This window comes from Ambystoma mexicanum, chromosome 9, assembly GCF_040938575.1.
Source record: "Ambystoma mexicanum isolate Mex_15411 chromosome 9, UKY_AmexF1_1, whole genome shotgun sequence".
In the NCBI taxonomy this organism is placed as follows: Eukaryota; Metazoa; Chordata; class Amphibia; order Caudata; family Ambystomatidae; genus Ambystoma; species Ambystoma mexicanum.
This window is the reverse complement of record NC_090931.1, coordinates 262,030,443-262,050,357: the sequence shown is the minus strand read 5'-3', so window position 1 is coordinate 262,050,357 and position 19,915 is coordinate 262,030,443. Positions and strand designations below refer to the sequence as shown.

Below are 19,915 nucleotides of genomic sequence, written 5' to 3'. Positions count from 1 at the left end.
TCTACACCCACCCACCCACCCACCCACCCTAACCCCACTCTCTCTACACCCACCCCAGTCAATCCTCAGTCCTCCACTTTTCCTTGTGATTACGAGGGGGCCCTATCGCTGAAACCAGTGCTCCAGATAACATTTGGAGGTGGGAGTATTTTGTTCCTTATTTTTGGGAAACTCCCTAAATTGGGAGTACAATTATTTTTTAGGGATTAAAAATGCAAGTCCAATTTCCAGTAGGATTATTTTATAAACTGGTAAAAATATGTGTAAACTTGAAAACGGAAATGTTTTTTTAATAATGATTTCTCTGCAACTAGTTATTCATGCACATTACAAGGTACATGTTTACTTCTTCTGATGAGGCAGTAATAACAGAAGTATCTTCCTGTGATGCTACGTGCACTACTGGTCCAAACATATCCATGCAGCTGCCTGGGTGAAAGCAGGGGGACCATGTCCTACATGTCTGTTTCCTATTTTTCTGTTGGGAGTATATTTGTACTCCCTATAGTATTTGCATATTTTAGGGAGTGTAGGGCTGACTGAAACCAATGGCTTCTTCTCTTCCTTTTGCATGGGTGCTTTCAGTGCGAAGATTCCAGCAGAGGTAAACGTGTACTCACTCGACTTGGAAAGGTTTGTTGCTTGTGTGTTCACCTACTATGACGTCCTCTCCCGCTTTGTTGCATTTGACCGCCGTGGTGTCCATTGATTGGGGTGGTGAGGAACAACGTATTTCAACAAAAACAAACCTTTTGAAATGGTTTATTGGCTTCACAGAGTTCCATTTGGTGAATGCTGCTGCTCAGTTTGTCATATGTTTTCTTTCCCAGGAGCCGCATACGTTCCTTGATGTAGCTGCCTACTTTAATGAAGTGGAGTGGCGGTTGCTGCATGAATGGCAGAATGAACTTTACAACAACGTGATGAAGGAAATTCACCAGGCCTTGATTTCATTAGGTAAAGACATGCTTTATTCAAAAGTTACATCCGCCATAAAAAGCTAGGCATGTGTGTTTCAAGCCTGGGAACTTGTAATCCGTCTCCAGTTCTTCCGGTGTGTGTATAAACCAGTTATCCCTCTCCTCCTCTCTCTCTCTCTCTCTCTCTCTCTCTTTCCCTCTCTCTTCCTCTTTCTCCCTCTCCTCCGCTCTCTGTATGGGGTACATTTGCCACCAAAGCCTTTGTTGACAGCAGCCCAGTCAGAGAAGCAAAGGTTATCTGATGGGATACGTGGTGCTTTCTTTTATATGGTTAACATAGACATTCCCTTCAGTGGGGACAGGCCTGGTATTTAAAGACTGTGACAAAGTCCCCTGCCTCACTGTGAGGACATTAGTTGGGGTGACTGAGGGCGACAGTTACCTCTGCAAGCTGGAGGATGATGTGCTGGGGATAGTATGGGTCGGATCATCTTGCCGCCACCACTTAGTTCCCATCTCAGAACAGGACACACTCGCATGAAACTATCCAGAAACAGAGAAGCAGCACTCACACCTGGGCAATGAAGACCATGTGGGATAAGGGAAAGGAGACCCTCTGAGACCCTGAAGCACAGTGCTTTCGCTTCCACTGAAGCTGGGAACTCTGTAAATTCTGTACTTTTATGGGAATCAAAGATTGGTGGCCTGCAGAGCCCCCAGTCACTGCTTGCTCTGCTCCATTTGCACAGGTGTAGGAGTCTCATCTACACCTACAGAAAGAAAGAGGGTGCCCTGAATTGGGAAAGGAAACCTTACAGCCAACCAGTTCTCTATCATACAAGGCCTTCACTCGTATACATTCAAGAACAAATAAGTTCACCCTGGGGAGTCGGGGGTAGAGCCTAACCATCTGAGAGAGGACTGCTGAATAGGAGAGGCTAGCCAGTCCCAAGTCCCACTTCAGAACAGGAAGCCATCAAGGGTGCAGCCTACCAGCCAATCTGTCCATCAGCTGCCTGAAGTGACACAACTGGGTTTCCTTTCCCCAAAACAGGCCTGAAGGCGGAGCACTGTATGGCAGGCAGAGAGGGGACCATCTAAGGGGATGGACAAGCCAACCTCAAGTTCTACATCAGGGCTGTAAGCCATTCCAGGGTGCAGAGCCACACAGCCCATCCCAGCTAACACACGCAAGACCCATTTTACAAGAGAGCAGCTGGGAGGTGGGTTCAAGGCCCTTTTTAAAAGTCCACAAGCTCAGTCTGCCAAAGTAGGTGTTTGGAATTGGTGCTGGAAACTGGAAAGTGGAGACAGGCAGCTGTTTTGGAGAAGACTGGAGTTGAGGTCAAGAAGGCTGAGCCCTTTCATCTCCAAACCTACCACCCCACTCTCTGGGACCCTGGAGCTGTAGGAGAAACCCAAGAGACCAGAGACCAAACAGAGGAGCCATGAGAACTGAACCAGAGCTGAGAGAGAGAGAGCTGAGAGAGAGCAGAGAGAGAGGAGAGAAAGAGAGAAAGAGAGAGAGAAAGAGAGAGAGAGAGAGAGAGAGAAAGAGAGAGAGAGAAAGAGAGAGAGAGAGAGAGAGAAAGAGAAAGAGAGAAAGAGAGAAAGAGAAAGAGAGAAAGAGAAAGAGAGAGAGAGAAAGAGAGAAAAGAAAAAAAAAAAACAGATATGACCACAGAGAGAGATATGACCACAGATAGAAGGGGCAAGAAACATTTGCGAATTGGAGAAGATCATCTAAGAGGGGAGTGATAAATGTGTCCAATGGGCGATGATTAATTTGGAGAGTACCAAGAATAGTACTCGCAGTGGCAAAAGAGACTCAAGAGTTTGGAAACGATTACACTGATCAGGGTGGTTAAAGAACGAGAGGGCACTAGGTAAGAGACAGGAATGTTGTGGAAATAATAGAAGTAGAAGGTTTTGGAGTGTGGAAGAGGCACGCTGCCCAAGTGGGTGCTGGAGTGATAGCAAGAGAGAGAAGAAAAGGCAGTTGAATATACAGACCAGAGGTGGTCACAAAAAAAGTGTGAGCGTGTGAGAAAAGATAGGCTAGTGACGGAGATGGGCATCGTGCACAGGTATGTGCAGGTGAAGCCAAGCTAGTAGAAGACTCAAGGTGGGGGTGGGGGGCAGGGCGGAAGGAAGAAGGTGTCTTATGATATGATGGGTTATTTATAATGCACTTAATACCCAGAGGTTTCTAAGCATGGACCCAGAGATCGAACCTGTGTTGCTCCGTGTCTTCTTGCTTCCAAGGCAAGCATGTTGCCCCTGAGCTATCCTCTCAAGACGAGGAGAAAGAGGATAGGGAAGGGGGAGGGAGGAAGAGTAGGAGTGTTGAGCCTAAGGATGAAGGGTTTGAGCGGAAGAATTCTGTGAAGAATAGTTTTCACCCTCTCATTGTGCCAAGCCTCTCTGTTCCCTGTCGAAAACTCTGAAAAGTGGCACTTGTGACAGCTTGGCTCCTTCTCCCTTTAGCATCAAACCCAGATGATCCCGCAGAGGATTTGTGCCCCAAAAAAGACCACCAACCACAGACCAGTAAGGGGGAAGACAAGTATGAAAAGAAATTAATTGGGGTGGGGATCCCAGAGACAATAGCACTTGGTTGGGCTTTGCTTATTAGACTAGTCCTTAACAATGGAAATGATGACCCCAGGAACAATCTAAGACAGGAGAGATACAATATGTTCCTTGTGGTTTCACAAAATCTTTGGTTGCTAAGGCCAGCCGACTAATTCTGACACTGTAGTTACACTTTATACCTACTCTGTTTATTATTTTACCTGAGCGTGTAAAGGTTCCCTAATAAAACACATTAAATGTATGTTCTGGAGTGCCTAGTCTTTTGCAGGTGTGCAAATTATTTCACAATCAGGAAACCAGGTTCACTGTAAACTTCACACACTGTGGGAAATATTTTGCACATTCTGGCAAAAATTGAACTGTCATCATGGGAGTAGCAAAAGCCTTTGGCATATAAGTGACCCGAAGCATTGGAAGACCGTGCTCTGACCAACATGAAACCACTTTGTAACATAGGAAAGCACTGATTTGTATTTGTACTTTATTTATTTGTAATGCGTGGCCGATCCCTGGGGCAACTGGGCGCTGAATCTTACAAGTTACACAGGCATACAAGCAATATTACAAATTACACATACATAAAATATACAAACAATCCAGGCAGTTATAATACAATTTGAATATAAATACATATATACATAAGGAATGGCAATTGAATATGGAATTGATTAGATTGTTTTATGAAGCGGAAGGATTATGGTCCTGCTCATGGAACCAAGCTTCAACCTTGCTGCGGAATAGTGTAAAGGACGGTTCCTCGATTATGGAGATAGGTAGAGCATTCCATTTCTTTGCGGCCAGGACTGGGAAGCTGACTCCACCTGCACGTTGTTGGTTGAATCGAGGGATGACAACGCAGTGCGATTGCGCTGATCTGGTGGGTTGCGTCGATGTATGATGTGGGAAGGTGTTAGATAGATATGTGGGGGGGCCTAGTTGTGGAGGCACTTGTGGGTAAGTGAGAGTGACTTTAAGTCTATTCTCTGCTTAATATTAATCCAATTTATGTTCTGTCTAGTTGCGGTGATGTGCTGTTTCCTGGGGATGTTGCATGCTGATCTGATTGCGTTGTTTTGCATAACTTGTATGTTATTTGTGTTTTGTTGGGATGTACCCAGGTAGAGCGCATTGCAATAGTCAAGCTTAGAAAGGACTAATGCTCTTGCTACTGTGATGCAGTTAGTTGTGGTCAGGTACGGTCGGCACGCTGTAATGAGCTTGCATGTATAGGCTGTGGCGGATGCCAGGGCGTTAATCTGTCGCGTAAGTGTGAGTGCTGAGTCAATATAAATTCCTAAAGTTTTCACATTGTTGGCTACTTTGATAATGTTACCATTGATGTTGAAGGAGTTGAAGAGGGTCCCTAATTTGTTCAGTTTAGATGGAGAGCCCAGGAGGAGTAATTCGGTTTTGTCGTCGTTTAGACATAAACCATGCTTAGCCATCCAAATTTGTATGGTCACCAGTGATGGGGATGAGTATCTGGGTGTCATCCGCATAATTAGTGTATGTGACACCCAGATAATCAAGTATATCAAAGAGAGGTTTGGTGAACACATTGTAGAGAGTTGGGGATACTCAGGATCCTTGAGGGACTCCACAGGTGACTGTTGATGGTGAGGCAGATGCAGAGGGTGCAAAGACCCTCATTGATCTATTGCTAAGGAAGGATTTAATCCAGGTGTTAGCTTGGTCCGAGAAGTGTGCAGCAGATGACAGATGTTTACATACATTTTCATGATTCACGAAGTCAAATGCCGATGATAAGTCAAGTAGTAAGAGTAAAGCGGATTTACCCTTGTCTTTAAGGATCTGAATTTGTGTCTTTAAGTCAATGAGCGCCGTCTCAGTCCCATGTCTAGGTCTGAATCCTGACTGTCTTAGTCCTAGCAGATTGTCAGCTTTTAGATAATGCTGTATCTGGAGGTAGGCTGCACGGTCCAGTATTTGTTTTAGCAAGAACGGGACAGTAGTTATAGGCCTGTAGTTAGAGGGGCTGTTTGGGTCTAATGAAGGTTTTTTAACACTGGGAGTACCCAGGCAGCCTTCAGATTGGTGGGTACAGTGCTAGAGTCAAATGATGGATTAATAAATTAAGTAATGAAGGGGGCGCGTGCATTGACCGCCTCCATAATAAGCATGGCGGGGCAGATGTCACCCATGTAATTAGATAGTTTAAGTATAAACATCTCCACTTCTTTAATGGAGAGAATCTTGAAGTTGAATTGTGGTATATTAGGTAAGGGTGGAGAGGGCAAGTCCTGTGGTATAGCATTGTCAATGAGGTCTTTTTTAGTTTTTATTGTGTTTAATAGCAGGATGATTTTATCTTGGAGAGCATTCTATATGTTGGTACACCATAAGGGGTCTTTGGTACAGGAGTCAGGTACGGGGGCAGGAGATTCAAGTTCTTTCAATATGTTAAATAATTCCTTTGTACTGGAATTAGCTTTGGCTATGCGATCATTGAAGCTGTCTGGTTTTGCCTGGACGATGGCTAACTTGTAATTGAGTGAGGCTGCAGTGAAATTATCCTTGTTGGATTCTAGGGGGGTGTTTTTCCATGCAGTTTCTGCAGTTCATTTCACTTTCCTAAGAGTCTTAAGAAGGGGCGTGTACCATTTGTTGATGTGGGCGCGGGGTTTGGATTTCTGCATTTTAAGAGGTGCTATGATGATAGCCTTGAGGATAGTTTTGTTGTATAAGTCCACAAATTCAGATGGGTCCGAGTGCAATGTACCTGGATGTGTAATTGGTCGTAATAAAGGTAGTAGGTTCTCTACTGTGAGCTTCCATTTGCTTCTCATCATCATGGCCGGGGCTTGAGTTTGGGGAGTGAGGGGTGGGTGCTGCCTTGTCAATGGTAAATGTGATTAGGTGATGGTCGGTCCATGCGCATGGAGTATTGGAAAGAACATTGATACTGCAGTTAAGGTCTGCTAACCAGTCTAGCGTTCGTCCTTTGTTGTGGGTAGGGTTGTTTATGCGATGAGTGAACCCTAGCTCATTGATGGTATCCTTAAGGGCAGATACTTTAGAATCTTTGGGATCATGGAGGCCTAAGTTAAAGTCTCCCAGAATAATAATTTGGGATTTGCTTTTGGTGTTAGTGGACAATGAGTGTGCTACATCATTTTAAAAGGTAGAGGATGTACCGGGGGTCGGCAAATCAAGTGCATAGTAATAGTGGATAAAAATGGTTCAATTTCAAAGTGGGCAACCTGCCTATTCACTTTATCTCCTCATTTCCGTTCTTCACTTTCTTTATTTTTTATCAAAACTATTGCCTTTCTTTATAAGATAAAATAACAGCAAACTAGAAACTCCCCAAACTTAGAACTCCCCAAAACAAGTGGGAAAGACGTCCTCGTTCTTTTCCATCACATATCCCCCCTGCCTCATACCTCAGTATATCTCAAGGCTAAGATAATCCTATATCCAAATCAAATACATCAAGTGCTCTGAGTCTCAGCGGACAGGTAAGGTCTCAAAAACCTTTTTTTAATATATATTTAAGGCATGGCAACCAATTTCTTTAACAGTTTCTCCTCTTTTTCTCTTAAAGTCGTTGCTAATTTGTGCAATGATTTACCTTATAGTCCTTGACTAAACAGATAAGGAATGCACACAGTGCTGCCTCCAAAATAGACAGCAACACCAACCCTGTGGCTACCAGCAGTTGTGTTTCTAAATACTCTTGACCCAAATCTAATGGATGCCTTGCCTCATCTGCAGCCACCAACAAAGTGAGAAGATGCTCATTCAGGATGCCCAGATTAGTTGTCCATTTTATCTTTTCTCCTAATCTTGAGGCTGAAACTCAGAAGCCTCGGCTTTCTAACCACATGTATCCTAGGCCATAGGATATGTAACCATGTGCCTTTATGCCCATACCCCCCTCAAACATTTATCTGAGATCTTGTGATCGATATTATGTAACTGGTTTGGGGTCAAGTACCATCTATATAGAGTTTTAGTTTGCAGTTCTACATGAGTAGAACAGTTAGACATCTTCCACAGTCTCCTATGCCCCCATGGTCTTTCCCTAGCCCAAGTCCTAGCTCTTCTTGCCACTTCTTATGATGTGTCCATACTCCTACATTCTCTGTTTCAACTAGTACCTTGTATAGGTCTGAAATGAATCCTATAGTTTTAGCTGCCATTCAGAGGAATTATTCCAGTGGGGAGATTTTCCCCCGCCCTGTCCAATGCCCGGTTGAAGGGCACAATGTCTCACTGACCAATATCTAAACCAATCCTCTTCCTCCAGATTAAAGTTTCACTTGCACATTTGCACTTTCCAAGGGATTTATTCTCTGAAGTCTCCAAGCTTTCTACAACCTCCTGTGTGCCGTGTCTCAAATCCTTTATGTCTCAACCCCAGTAAAAACTCATAGCCTTCTTAGGGGCGTAAATAGAAACAGGAATTAAATCAGACACTCTATCCTGAATACTGAGTCCCATGCCTCCACGATTCCCTATACTATTCTGTTAATGTACAGATTAGGGGCTTGGTTGTTTTTAGGTAGAGGGGCTTGGTCCAAAAATGTTTCCCGAACAATGCTTGCTCTATAAACAGCCATTGCTTCACAGACCATATCTGCAATCATTATGCATTTGGTTTGAGTTGGGCCACAAGATATTTATAAATATTCTGAACTCCCAGAATCCATTGGGCTTTGATAGTGAAGAGATTTGAGGCTTGTTATCCACCTATATGTAGCCTATAGTGATGGTCTGCCATTGTCTGAGCATTTTCTTCGGGCTCAGAATAGGTTGGAATAGCTAAAGTAGCCTAAGCGGGATGTTCATTTTAATGACAGCACGTTTGCTGAACTATGACATGTATAGAATTGTAAGGTCCTGTTTTGTAGCCAGCAGTAAGGGAAAATAGTTTGCCCTATACAATCTTGAAATGTGTGTATGGGGGTGAGATAAACACGTTGTTACTTTACGGTATTGTCCACCCACTTAAATGCTGCTTTCTCTGATAAAACCCTTTTAATCTTTCCCACTACAGATAGTTAAGTATGGATTATTTAATATTGTTAATTGTGAACCCTGAAGCAACTCCCTGCCCTTCGAACTCCTCCTGGTGCTTCATAAATTGTGTGAGGGAGGGGAACGGGGTAATGTCATCCCTGGTGGAGTTAATAACCGTGTTGGTGCATGCACTGGTTGACCAACGGCACATGGCCATGCCTCTTGCACCCTCCACAAGTTCGGCTACTGGAAGTTCCCTTGCAAGCAGGCCAAGGCGTAGATCGGAGCGGCTGATTCGCCCAGCCTAAGGGCGCACCCCTCAGCCTAAAAGGGGATTTAAATAGGACACAGATTGGGTGTGTGTGGGGAGGGATCGTTGGGGAGGTGGTGTGGGGAGGGATAGGTGGGTGGTATAGTAGAGGGAGTTTAGGGCTTTCACTATTGTAAATATTTCATATCACAATATATTTGGTGTTGGCAAGAAAATCATGATTGGACATTGATCTTTCAGTGTGAGTGCATTTATTCATGTAAAGTGCCCAGTGTGCTCAATGTCTTGTGCCGTGTGTGTAACAGGTGTTCAAAAGTAGTAATCAATAAGGTCCCCATGTGTGGCACATCCATCCCTGCCATCGCAGCACTGTGCAATAGCCTCCTCATCATCAGTGTCGTCCTCAGCCTCTGGTGGCAGCATGCCCATGTCAGGGGGCAGGGGCACATGATATGATATGGCATTTATAATGCGTCCATACACAAGCGTTTCATGGCGCGACATGCAGCACAATCTTTCCAACCTTTTCTGGGATGTACATCAGCGCTCCCCCCGATCTGCTGATGCGGTAGAACCTGGCCTTAAACAGGCCAAATGTCTGCTCAATGGTGCAGCAAGTACATACATGGGCACAGTTGCACGCCTGCTTGTGCATGTTGTGGGGTTGCCTGATGGGGGGTCATTAACCATGGCATCAGGGGATACCCAGCCTCACCTGCACAGAAGCAACAAAGTGTACATGTCAATTGCATGTCTGCACTCTTTATCATACGTGTCTGAAAACCACTCTTGACATAGCCCCACTCGCCTCCAAAATATCACACAAACCCAAGCGAGGGAATTTCTGGTTTGATGAAGAACACATACTCTTACGCCATAACAAAGAGCAATGGAGCACCTTCACAAAAAGAAACCCTCCATCCATACCACTAATGCGCTTACCCTAGCTAATAAAACGTACAAATCGTGGTAGCTCACAAAGTTAACTCCCTTACACCTGCATTATTAATGATCTTCAAGTACTAAAGAACAATTTACCAAACTGAGGGAATTGGAATCACCTATCTCCACAGTAGCACATGTCCACACAGACAAATCCTGGCGCACTACAATTCAAAATGCACTGGCACACAAAATCTCCACCCTACAAGAGAAAATAAATAACAAGAGAAAATTACTATCTGGCAAAAGTATGCCCTCACACTTACCTGGCGCTAGTGAGGATACCACTGCGTCCCAATTCAAATTCAGTAAAGTATCCCAAGATCATGTCCTGGCCACCATCACTACCCTTAAACCTTCCAACTGCAAAGGTGACAGCTTCCCCGCCTGGCTGGTCAAACTCTGTGGACCAGCCCAAGTGCCCCTTATCACCGACTTTATCAATGCCTCCTTTACTTCTAACTCAGTCCTGTCCTGCATCAAATCGGCCTGGGTAATCCCACTAGTCGAGAAACCCTCCCTTGATCCCACCATTCCTACCAACTATCACCCTATCATTACCGTTCCATTCCTACTGAAGATAGTTGACTGAGTAGCCTACACACAAATCCAATACTACTTGGAAAGTAACCACCTGCTAGGAGCCAGACAATCAGGTTTCCGCCCCAAGCATAGCACTGAAACAGCGTCACTAGATTTAAAAATCAAGATGGACAGCATCCGAGATTCTGGTAAAATAGGTATCTTACTATTACTTGACCGATCAGCTGCATTTGACCTAGCAGATCATGACAAGCTATGCCTTGCCCTGCCCGAAAACTTCCACTTTCCACCCCAGAAGCTACCCTATGGATCAAATCATTCATGTCGGAACACATCTCCAGAGTCTTTAATGGAAATTAGGCGGCTGACCCCATCACAGTTCCTCTCGGTGTCCCCTAAGGTTCCTGCCTCTCACCTACACTTTCAAACACATACACTAAACTACTATTTGAAGCACTCAACACCATGGGCGTCATCTACATGACTTTTGCAGATGACACCCATATATTGATTCGTATCACTGGGGACTGCAAACAAGATACTGCCACTATCAACAAGATTTATGCAATCATCCAAAATTAGATGGCCACCCTTAGCCTATGACTGAACGTTGAGAAAACGGAGATCCTCATTGTAGGCTCCCCCGTCCGCCTACAATCTCTAGATAATAGCTACACCACTATAAATATTGATGGGACATCCATGCCAGTCTTGAAACAAGTCAAAATACTAGACGTCCACCTAGATGCTAGTCTCCATGACCAAGCACATCAACACCCTTTCATCTTCCACTGCCTATACTACTAAACTTATCTCCGCTCAGCCAACAATCTTCTCACCCCAGAACTGCCTCACACTAGCACGTGCCCTCATCCTCTCAAAACTAGACTACTGCAACATCCTTTTACTGGGTACCACAACAACAAATATTGCCAAACTGCAACTACTCCAGAATAAAGCCCTACGTTCTGCCTTTGGCTTAAAACGGAATGATCACATCTCCCATATTAGAGGAGTGTGTTGGCTCCCTGTCAAAGTGAGAATCCTCTTCAAGACGCTGATCACTGCGCACAAATGCATCCTCAATGACACCCCTTCCTATTTGAACAACAGCATAACCCAAAAGGTTTCAACCTGATCCCTAAGATCATGTACCAGCACACACCTGATTGTTCCCCTTTACAAGACTAAAAAGGCAGGAGGTTCTAGCTTCCCAGTAGCTGCTCCAATGCTCTGGAACACTCTACCGGCTCACATTAGAAATGAGCAATCGCACCAGCGATTGAACACAATTATTAAAACCTGGCTTTTTGACAAGTCCGATTAAAACCGTAACTAAATCTGTCAATTCTCTTAATATGTTGTAACTGAATGTATGTATGTAACCTGTATCCTAAACCTGTAATGAAGCAAAGTTTCTAAGTAACCAACGTCGTGATACTCTTGGGTTTGGGCGTGTAACAAATGCAATAAATAAATGTTAAGAAGTGCTAAAGCCACAACCCGTACCATGCGGTGGAGCCACAAACCTTACCATGCGGTGGAACATTCTCTCACCACTATACTGGTTATGAGTTATCTAAAGGTGATTAGGGCTTCACAGTGCCTTTTTGATGACTTGTGAGAGTCCATTTCTTGGTTTCTGTGATCCACGGTCTGGTCATCCTCACTTTGCTGGGCATGTTAGCGAGTTACGTCCCGACAGTCAGGTGTAATCTGAAGCCATAGTAGCTTTGTCAAAGAGGGTGGGTGGTGTAAGGAAGGCATGTTATCGAACAGTAAGACAGACACAAGTGACCACAGTTCAAGGGTTTTTGAAAAACGCCTATCTAGTAGGTAATCTAAAGATAGGAGCAAGCTATGACCATCAAATAATAACGCAGTCCTAGCCGAGTCTATCAAAATTCAAGGGTCTATACTAATAAACGGTGTCCGGTCAAAGGGTCGACAACAAAAGGATTGAATGCAATCTTGCATCTTGTACTCGTGGTGGCCCTGAATCATGCTGTTCCCACCTTCATATTGTAGCCTGGCTTGCAACGTTATGTGTTACTACTGACTTCTGCAATTGTATTCACTCTCCCCTCTTGCTTCTCAACTCTTTTGACTGCTAACTCTCTGTTCTCTCCTCCTTTCCCTTCTCCCTTTTCCTATCTCCTCCCCTTACTTTCTTCTATGCACTTACTCTATCTGAATTGTCCCTGGACCTAGTATGATAGAACCTTGTCTGTCTCCTCCTCCCTCCCCTTACTGTTTTTTTCCTCCCCAACCCCCCTTCAGCACGATCTGAAATGCCGTCAGGCCTAATATGATAGTCGCTTGTTTTGTTCCTCACCTACCTTTCGGCACCCTTCTCCCTCACCACTTATTTTTTTTTCCGGCTCTACCAGAAATGTCGTCAGGCCTAGTACGGTAGTCGCCTGTCTGTTTCCATTTCCTTCCCACCCCCCCCCCCTCCCTTCCTTATCTATGTTTTAGCTCTTGCACTATCTGAAATGTCATCAGGCCGAGTACGATAGTTAATTTCACATCCTTACTGTTCATGGCCTGTAAGAATGTCATTGTTTTTTCCCTTGTTCCCTCCCTTGCCTTGAAGCGCTTTGAAACACATTGTGTATAGGCGCTATATAAATAAACTATCATATCATATCAATAGGGTCGACACAATAGGGCCGAAAACAAAAGGATCAATTTTTTTTAAAATTATATATATTTTTTTCGGTTTTCGTATATGTAAAAAAAGTGGTTTTTACCACAAAAACAGGGGTTGGGGGGGGGGAACCCCCCCCCAAAAAATAAAAAAAATGTTTTCGATCCTTTGACCTATAACTCTAATAAACCTATTGCCAATCCTTACTTCTAAATACAAGTAGCGTGGGAAACAATGTTATGCAAAAAGAAAGATGATGATATGTCAGAATATTAAAGCTGTTGGCCTTCCTTCCCCACGTTTTCAGCACGGGACAAGGCGGCACACTCCAGGTTAGCACAGTCTCTGGCTTCTCTAGCACGAGGATGCAGTTCAGATCTAAGTATCAGGGCCTTCTATGTCAAAGTCTCTGCCATTCAAAGTCTCTTACTTCAGAGGACATGTTGCGACAAACCAAAAAAAGTTCCTTTCTCCTCAGGACTCTCATATACAACTTCGTGGGTGATTTTCGACTCACCCTGGGCCCCTTTCCACCGGGCTCAGACCCACTTTAACACAAAGCTTTCACTTGATCTCCCTCTGTTGAGCTCGAACCAAATCCATGTACTTTTCCAAACATTTATCTACTTCATCGAAATCAAAGACTTTTGACTGTGCGCAGGATTTGAATTGACCTATCGGGGACCACTTTGATTCACATTTATTCATTCTCTCTCAATTGATCTCCCTCTGCCGGGCTTGGACCAACTTTATCTACTTTTCTCACTTCTTAGCTGGCTACCTTACAGAGACCTTAGATTGAGCAGCCATGCGGTGCCGTACCACTCTGTCAAAGGTATTGAAGTTTGCTCTAAAGTTCAGTCACTCATCAGCAGTTTAAGTCCACTCGCGTCTCTTATTACATGCGTTTTAACAATGCTTATTCCAGTGCTCACCATACAATGTCGCTGCTTGCAAGCTTGGCTTCAACACAGACCGGTCCTGTATCGGTCTCCCCAACTTGTTCCAGGGTCGTCTTACTTCTGAAACCTGGCTGCAGCATAAACAAGATATCTAAATGAATTCGAAATTCTACAGTGATCAGGAAGCGATGAGAGGTCACTCCTCAAATATTTTATGCAAGACATGCAGAACAGGGCTTTTGCTGTAACTGCTTCATCCTCAGAAGTGGCAAATCGTTGTTGACATGCAACCTGAATAAAGACACATTTGTGCTTTTGCCTACTTTCTGGCCCCGGAGGCAGATTATGACAGATCCGCCCCCCCCTAAGGGCCTCCATCCTATCCCCACCCTCGCAAATCATGCCTCTTGAACTGTACCCAGAAATATGTCTCAGAGCCAGATTTCCCGAACAGCCCGAAGAGCTGCATTTGGATCTAAGACATATGACCAGTATTCAATAGGGAAAGACCTAGACATCTCAATCGCACTTGAAAGCCCACACAATGCATCTTATCAGAGTCAAGTATCGGGTAGCTGCGAGGAACCAGCATGCAGTGAAAGCTTGCCAACAGCACTGTGAGCTGAGCCTGCTGCAAATGGTTGGAGCTTGCGGTCTGCTTGAGAAAGCAAATCATGGCATGGGGGCACATGGGCTTGAACACACCCAGGCAGAGCCAGTGTGGAGCTAAAAATATGAACGAAAACTGCTAATAACCTAATCTCTGTGCATTCACAGGATGGAATTATAGACCACACAGACTTGGACCAGTCACATTAACTTTTCAGACCCTGCACAGAGCTGCTGCACATTTCACACTCAGGTAGCTAGTCCAAGCAGAAGACCGGCATGGAAGGTTGGAAACTGCAGGTGATCACAGAGAGAGGCAAACCTTGTGAGGGGTGAAGGCGAGTCGGGGAAGACATTGAACCCAAAAAAGGGAGCGAAATAGCAGAGCTGATGAGAAGCAGCAGATAGAAAAGGCGAAGAGGAGACAAAGAGGAGAGAGAGAAGTGAAGAGGAGCAGAGTGAGGTAGAGAAAGGATTATCAAATGGGTTGGAGTGCAGCAGGAAAAAGAGAGCAGGCTGAAGGAGCAACCTCACAGGAAAAAGAAAGTGAAAAAGGAGAAGAATTGCTATCAGAAAGGGGGGTGAAGAGAAGCAGAGCCTGAGTCAAAAGAGGGAGATATTGAGAGAAGGTGGCAAACCAAGAAGAGGAGGTGGAGGATAAATACTAACAATAAGAAAAAGATGAGGTAGAAGAGAGGAAGAATAGTTGAAGAAGAGAGCACTAAAGCAGAGGGTGAACGGGGGATGACACATGAAGTTCAAACGATGCAGGGGAAACCTCAGAAAAGGGAGTTCAAGGAGCAGGCAGGGTTAGATAGAAGATTTGCCAAGAGTTGAAGAAAGGTTGCTTCTAAGCTGATGGAGAAGGGCCAAAAAAACCAAAGGGCAAAGAAAGAATATTCAGGATGCTATAACAGTCTAGTTATAACTTGCACCACTGGAATGCAGTTGTCAACTAAGGAAGAAAGGGTAGGACTGGTGGGCTGCCAGCATTCCTGTTATACTGTTTACATTCCCATCAATGCTGTTTCAACCAACCTTAATTCCTTTTTGTGATCAAAATAAAACAACGATAGAACCTGGTCTTTAGTTATCTGTTAATCCCTTTGTTACAGGTTCCAACAGTACCAACCCTTTTGCCTAGGCTGTTTGATGCTTATATATAGCTTTATGCTGGAATTCATGAGCACCCACCTCTTTCCAAGTTTAGAAAATTGATACCTAATTGATTCTTAAGCTTGTTCCGGACCCTAACAATCCACACATCACCTTTGTGCCTGACAACAACCCAAGTCCAGATGAAGGGTAGCAATAATCTTTTTTTGATTGGAACATCCTAGAACCTTCCTATTCATCTGGCCCAGACCTCTAGGTCACCACCCACCCCTTAATGAGAGCACCCCTAAGTTAAGATGCCTACTCTGTACGCCGAGGTGCATCCTACTAAGGCTGGTCTTGCCAAATAAGGTTAACTTTGTGAGAGTGCTTATTCTATCCTGGCTTGACTATTGTACTAGCCTGTTTTAACCTTTTGAGGACCACCCCTCAGGTTCAGCATAATGGCCTGAAAAGTGCAACAAGTTAATGTTTCTGAACATTCACAAATCTGAGATTATACAAAGTTCCTTTGGCATTTGCTGTGCTATAAGATGCCAACTTCCAGTGTACTTTGTCCACATCACCCTCATCTTTTTCAAAGTGCTGAATGTCCAGAAATCTACACTTGGAAAACCACCACTTGCGACGATTATTACAACGGTCCTATGTTTAGATACTTGGGGTGAAGATTGCCAAACTTGCAAGGTTTTTCGTTTGGAGGAATTTGCTGTAAGAATAATGAGCATGGTTCTTAGTAGAATTGTGCTTTAAGCCGGGGTTGGATGTATTCCAGTCTGTGAAACAATTTTGTTTGTTATCCATACCTCTCATTTGTGTACGACTTTGCCATTAGCTGCCATTGTATATTTATATCCATATTTCTCTCATCCCTGTCCACCCCATACTCTGCATAGTATTTCTTAAACCCTTTTTAACTTAGTAGTCTCTTTTTTTTTAAATAATTTTATTTTAATGCTACCGATTTGTGCTGCATTTATCTCTTTTATTACTACTCTTCCTAATCGGAAGCTTTTTATTCAGCTCAGTGACTGGATATATAACAGCTTGTTGTCTTCAAGACATTACTACTTTATCAATTTAGAACAATCTGAACCTTCCTTTGGAGTCTCCGTGAGCATCGTCTGAAACCCGAAGTCGATTTTATGACTCGCATGTTATGGTGAATTCAGTTCATCACATGCTTTTCCGTGCTGCAGAATAAACTTGATGGTGCAGTTGTTAATAAGCAAGAGGCAATAGTGTGCTCATTGATTTCTGTTTACCTTTTATCCCAGGTCCTCTTATTGCCACCTCTGTATTTTCATTAAGAACAAAAGAAAAGGAAGATGTGTATCCCATGGACAGCCAGGACTCTGGAAGCGGGAATATCAGTAATCATTCTCTAAGTGAGTGTGTGCTGCATTTGCTTTATGAATTTGTTGAACAAGTGTATATGAAGGGCTTTTTATCATGACAACAACGAGAACCAAGAATTCAGTTCTATGTGATTTAATCTCTACTGTAATCAAGAAGAACCCTCTTGTCAAGTTATGCAACATGGATTAATGGCAATCATTTTAATGCCACTATGGTCCCATAGTACCAGTACTCAGCCAGACCCTTAATGTTTCTTTTGTGTTCAAAGGATATGCACTGATGTTTAATGCTCCTGTTATACAGTATGCAAGTAGTCGCTACAATTAAGCTGTCTGATGTTGGACAAAAAGTAGAGACAAACATCCATGAGAGGAAGACACAAAACATGTGTGAGCCATATTGACCTTGTAATACAAATTGTGGAACAGAAAGATCACATGATTCATATATGAAAAAAAACTAGCAGTGAGGGGTGTCCCTCTGCCAAGAAACGGCAGCACTCGCTCCAGAGAAAGTAAAAACTAAAAGGGAAAAATTAGACTTCAGTTCCTTCAAGTGTGGTTAGTCTTGGCTTTATTTATTCCATTGTGAAAACAAAAACAGACAACAAACACAACAACGCGTTTCACCCTGCACGGGCTTCATCAGATTGTACAGTCTTCATTTGCAAAAGACACCTTTTTTATGCTTTAAACGTCCTTCTTTGGTTTCTTGCTTGTGTTCGGTACATACCTATGTTTAACATGGGACAGTGCAATGCGCCATGTAACATGCCTAGAGGAGTGTATGGCTTAAACTGGACTAGCTTGATATTACTCTGATAAATAATGCAGTATATATATGCAGCACTTTGAATCCATAACAATGGCAGTAAGCCCTATACCAATATCAAATAACATTATATATATATATATATATATATATATATATATATATATATATATATATATATATATATATATATATATATATATATATATATATATATATATATATATATATATATATATATATATAGTTGTGCAAGGGCTTAATGAACAAATGCCTATTTATATGTTTTGCGTTTTCCCAACATGTTTCAGTAAACTATAAACAGTTTATGAATTCTTCAGGGACAGATCCTGTGATGACATTTGTCACATCAGTGGTAACATCTGTGACGTACAGCCTGTTAAGCACGCTAATTAATAAGAGAGTGTCAGTTATATTGTGCAAAAAATAATTCTACTCTTCCTTTCACTTGAGACCATGTCAAAAATACGTGGTGGTTAGTGTGGGAATTCCGGTACTTGCATGGATCAGTGGTGATGCTACAGATGAAAGGGCTCACTATTTAAGTGTTATTGCCTGCGCCATAGGCCAATATGGCTTCTTATGACCCATCGCAAAGTGAGGGTGCATAAGGAGGGCAGAGGGGTCAAAAAGGAGGCCATATTTCCCACTAATGCATTTGCACCCAGGCACTACGCGTACGCGACCTGGATGGGATCCGCTTTCTCCTTGGCTTTCCTGGGGCTCCATCTCAAAGCCATGGAAATGGAGAACCGACTTCACTTGCTCGAGCACAGAAGAAGTGACGTCAATTTTCTCTATGGCATGTGTTCTGGGCTACAGAGAAGCCAGGGAGAAAGGAGACCCACCGGAGTAGCGATGGGGCAGCTGGCTTCTTCGCCCATGTCTGATTCTTCAGTCAATACTGGAACGGGGACGTCTGCCACTTCCACATGTTCCTCTAAACATATATGCGGACACCCTGAGTCGACACCCCTATCTGCAACAATACTTTGAGATTGTGGAGTTGCTGCAGAAGAGGCTCTTCAGCCATTACACCACTAGTAGACACAAATACTGACTGACTGGCTGACTTGCTGAAGAACCTTTGCTGTCTGCTGCTGCTTTGCAAGGCTCAAACTCCCCAGTCTGCAAAAGATAACATTTGTCCCCACAGAGAATGATGCCTGGAGTAGTGGCCCAAAGGACATAAAGGGGAAAATGGTTGTTGGACTTGGCAGACAGTATCTCAATATCTAATGACTCCTCCAACTTGCAAGGAGACTAGAAGAGACTCCATAAGGAACTGGAAAAACATTGTTTGTTCAAAATCGTTCTGGTTTTCTTTTTACAGTTGTGCTGTTGGATTATTTCTATTGATAAGCAGTCTGTTAATCCTAATGCGAATGTATGGCCACGTGTAGCCATACCAAACTCAACTGGAGCCTATCTTAAAAAAAAAAAAAAAGAAAATGAAAATATTTTTATATTCATTTTCAAGAACTTAACAAACCATGTCTCATCAACATACACAATCGAGCTGTCAACAGTTACAGTGAGAAGCAAATCATGTTCCTCCTTGCAATACCAATAATCATTCAAAAACGTGTCCCTTCCCACTCTCCCCCTTTTCTCCCCTCTCCCATCTCCTAATTTCCGGCATCCCAGCCTCTTCCATCATCTTTTCACTTTTATCATATAACCCTATTTCCCCTTTCAAATGTCCACCTTCCCAGTTTAGCCATTCTAGTGCAAATTTCTCCCCTTCATGTAGTGTCCCTTCTTGTTCCTCTCGTTCTTTATCGCGTCTGTCTACAGAGGTTTTAAGTTTGGGAACAAATTAAGGTAATTCAACTCTTGAACCCAATCCAACTCCACCCCTTTTCCATCTCCGAGTTCCTGTTTTTCCTTAAGATCTCTACTTTTGCTAGTCCCCACCAAAATATATCCTTAATCCAGTTCTGTATTATCGATCCATTTGGACATTTCCACGATTTCGTTACACGTTTCTTGGCAAATGGCATCTTAAACTGTGCTATCCTTTTTTCAGGATTTATCTTTCTTTTTGCCCAGGACTAATCCCCATAAACACCCAGATAACATATATTCATAGTTGCTCCATAATAATGCTTTTGTTCGAGAGACCACTGCCCTCCAGTATGTTGTTATAATCGGACATGCCCACACAATGTTCCAAAGGCCTAAGGGACCCTCTCTGCAGCATGAGCAATTATATTTTATAGGGCCTCATTAC

General features: G+C 43.4%; 1 protein-coding gene across 6 annotated transcripts in view; it reads left to right on the top strand.

The window, feature by feature from the left end:
* LOC138487942 (zinc finger protein 354A-like) overlaps positions 1-19,915 on the top strand; it is a 212,441-nt gene that overhangs the window by 50,752 nt on the left and 141,774 nt on the right. For all 6 annotated transcript variants that reach the window (XM_069614592.1, XM_069614587.1, XM_069614589.1 and 3 more), the window contains exons 2-3: positions 831-957; positions 16,809-16,919. In XM_069614592.1, the coding sequence (XP_069470693.1) occupies positions 831-957; positions 16,809-16,919 (238 nt within the window). The remainder of the gene's footprint in view (positions 1-830; positions 958-16,808; positions 16,920-19,915) is intronic.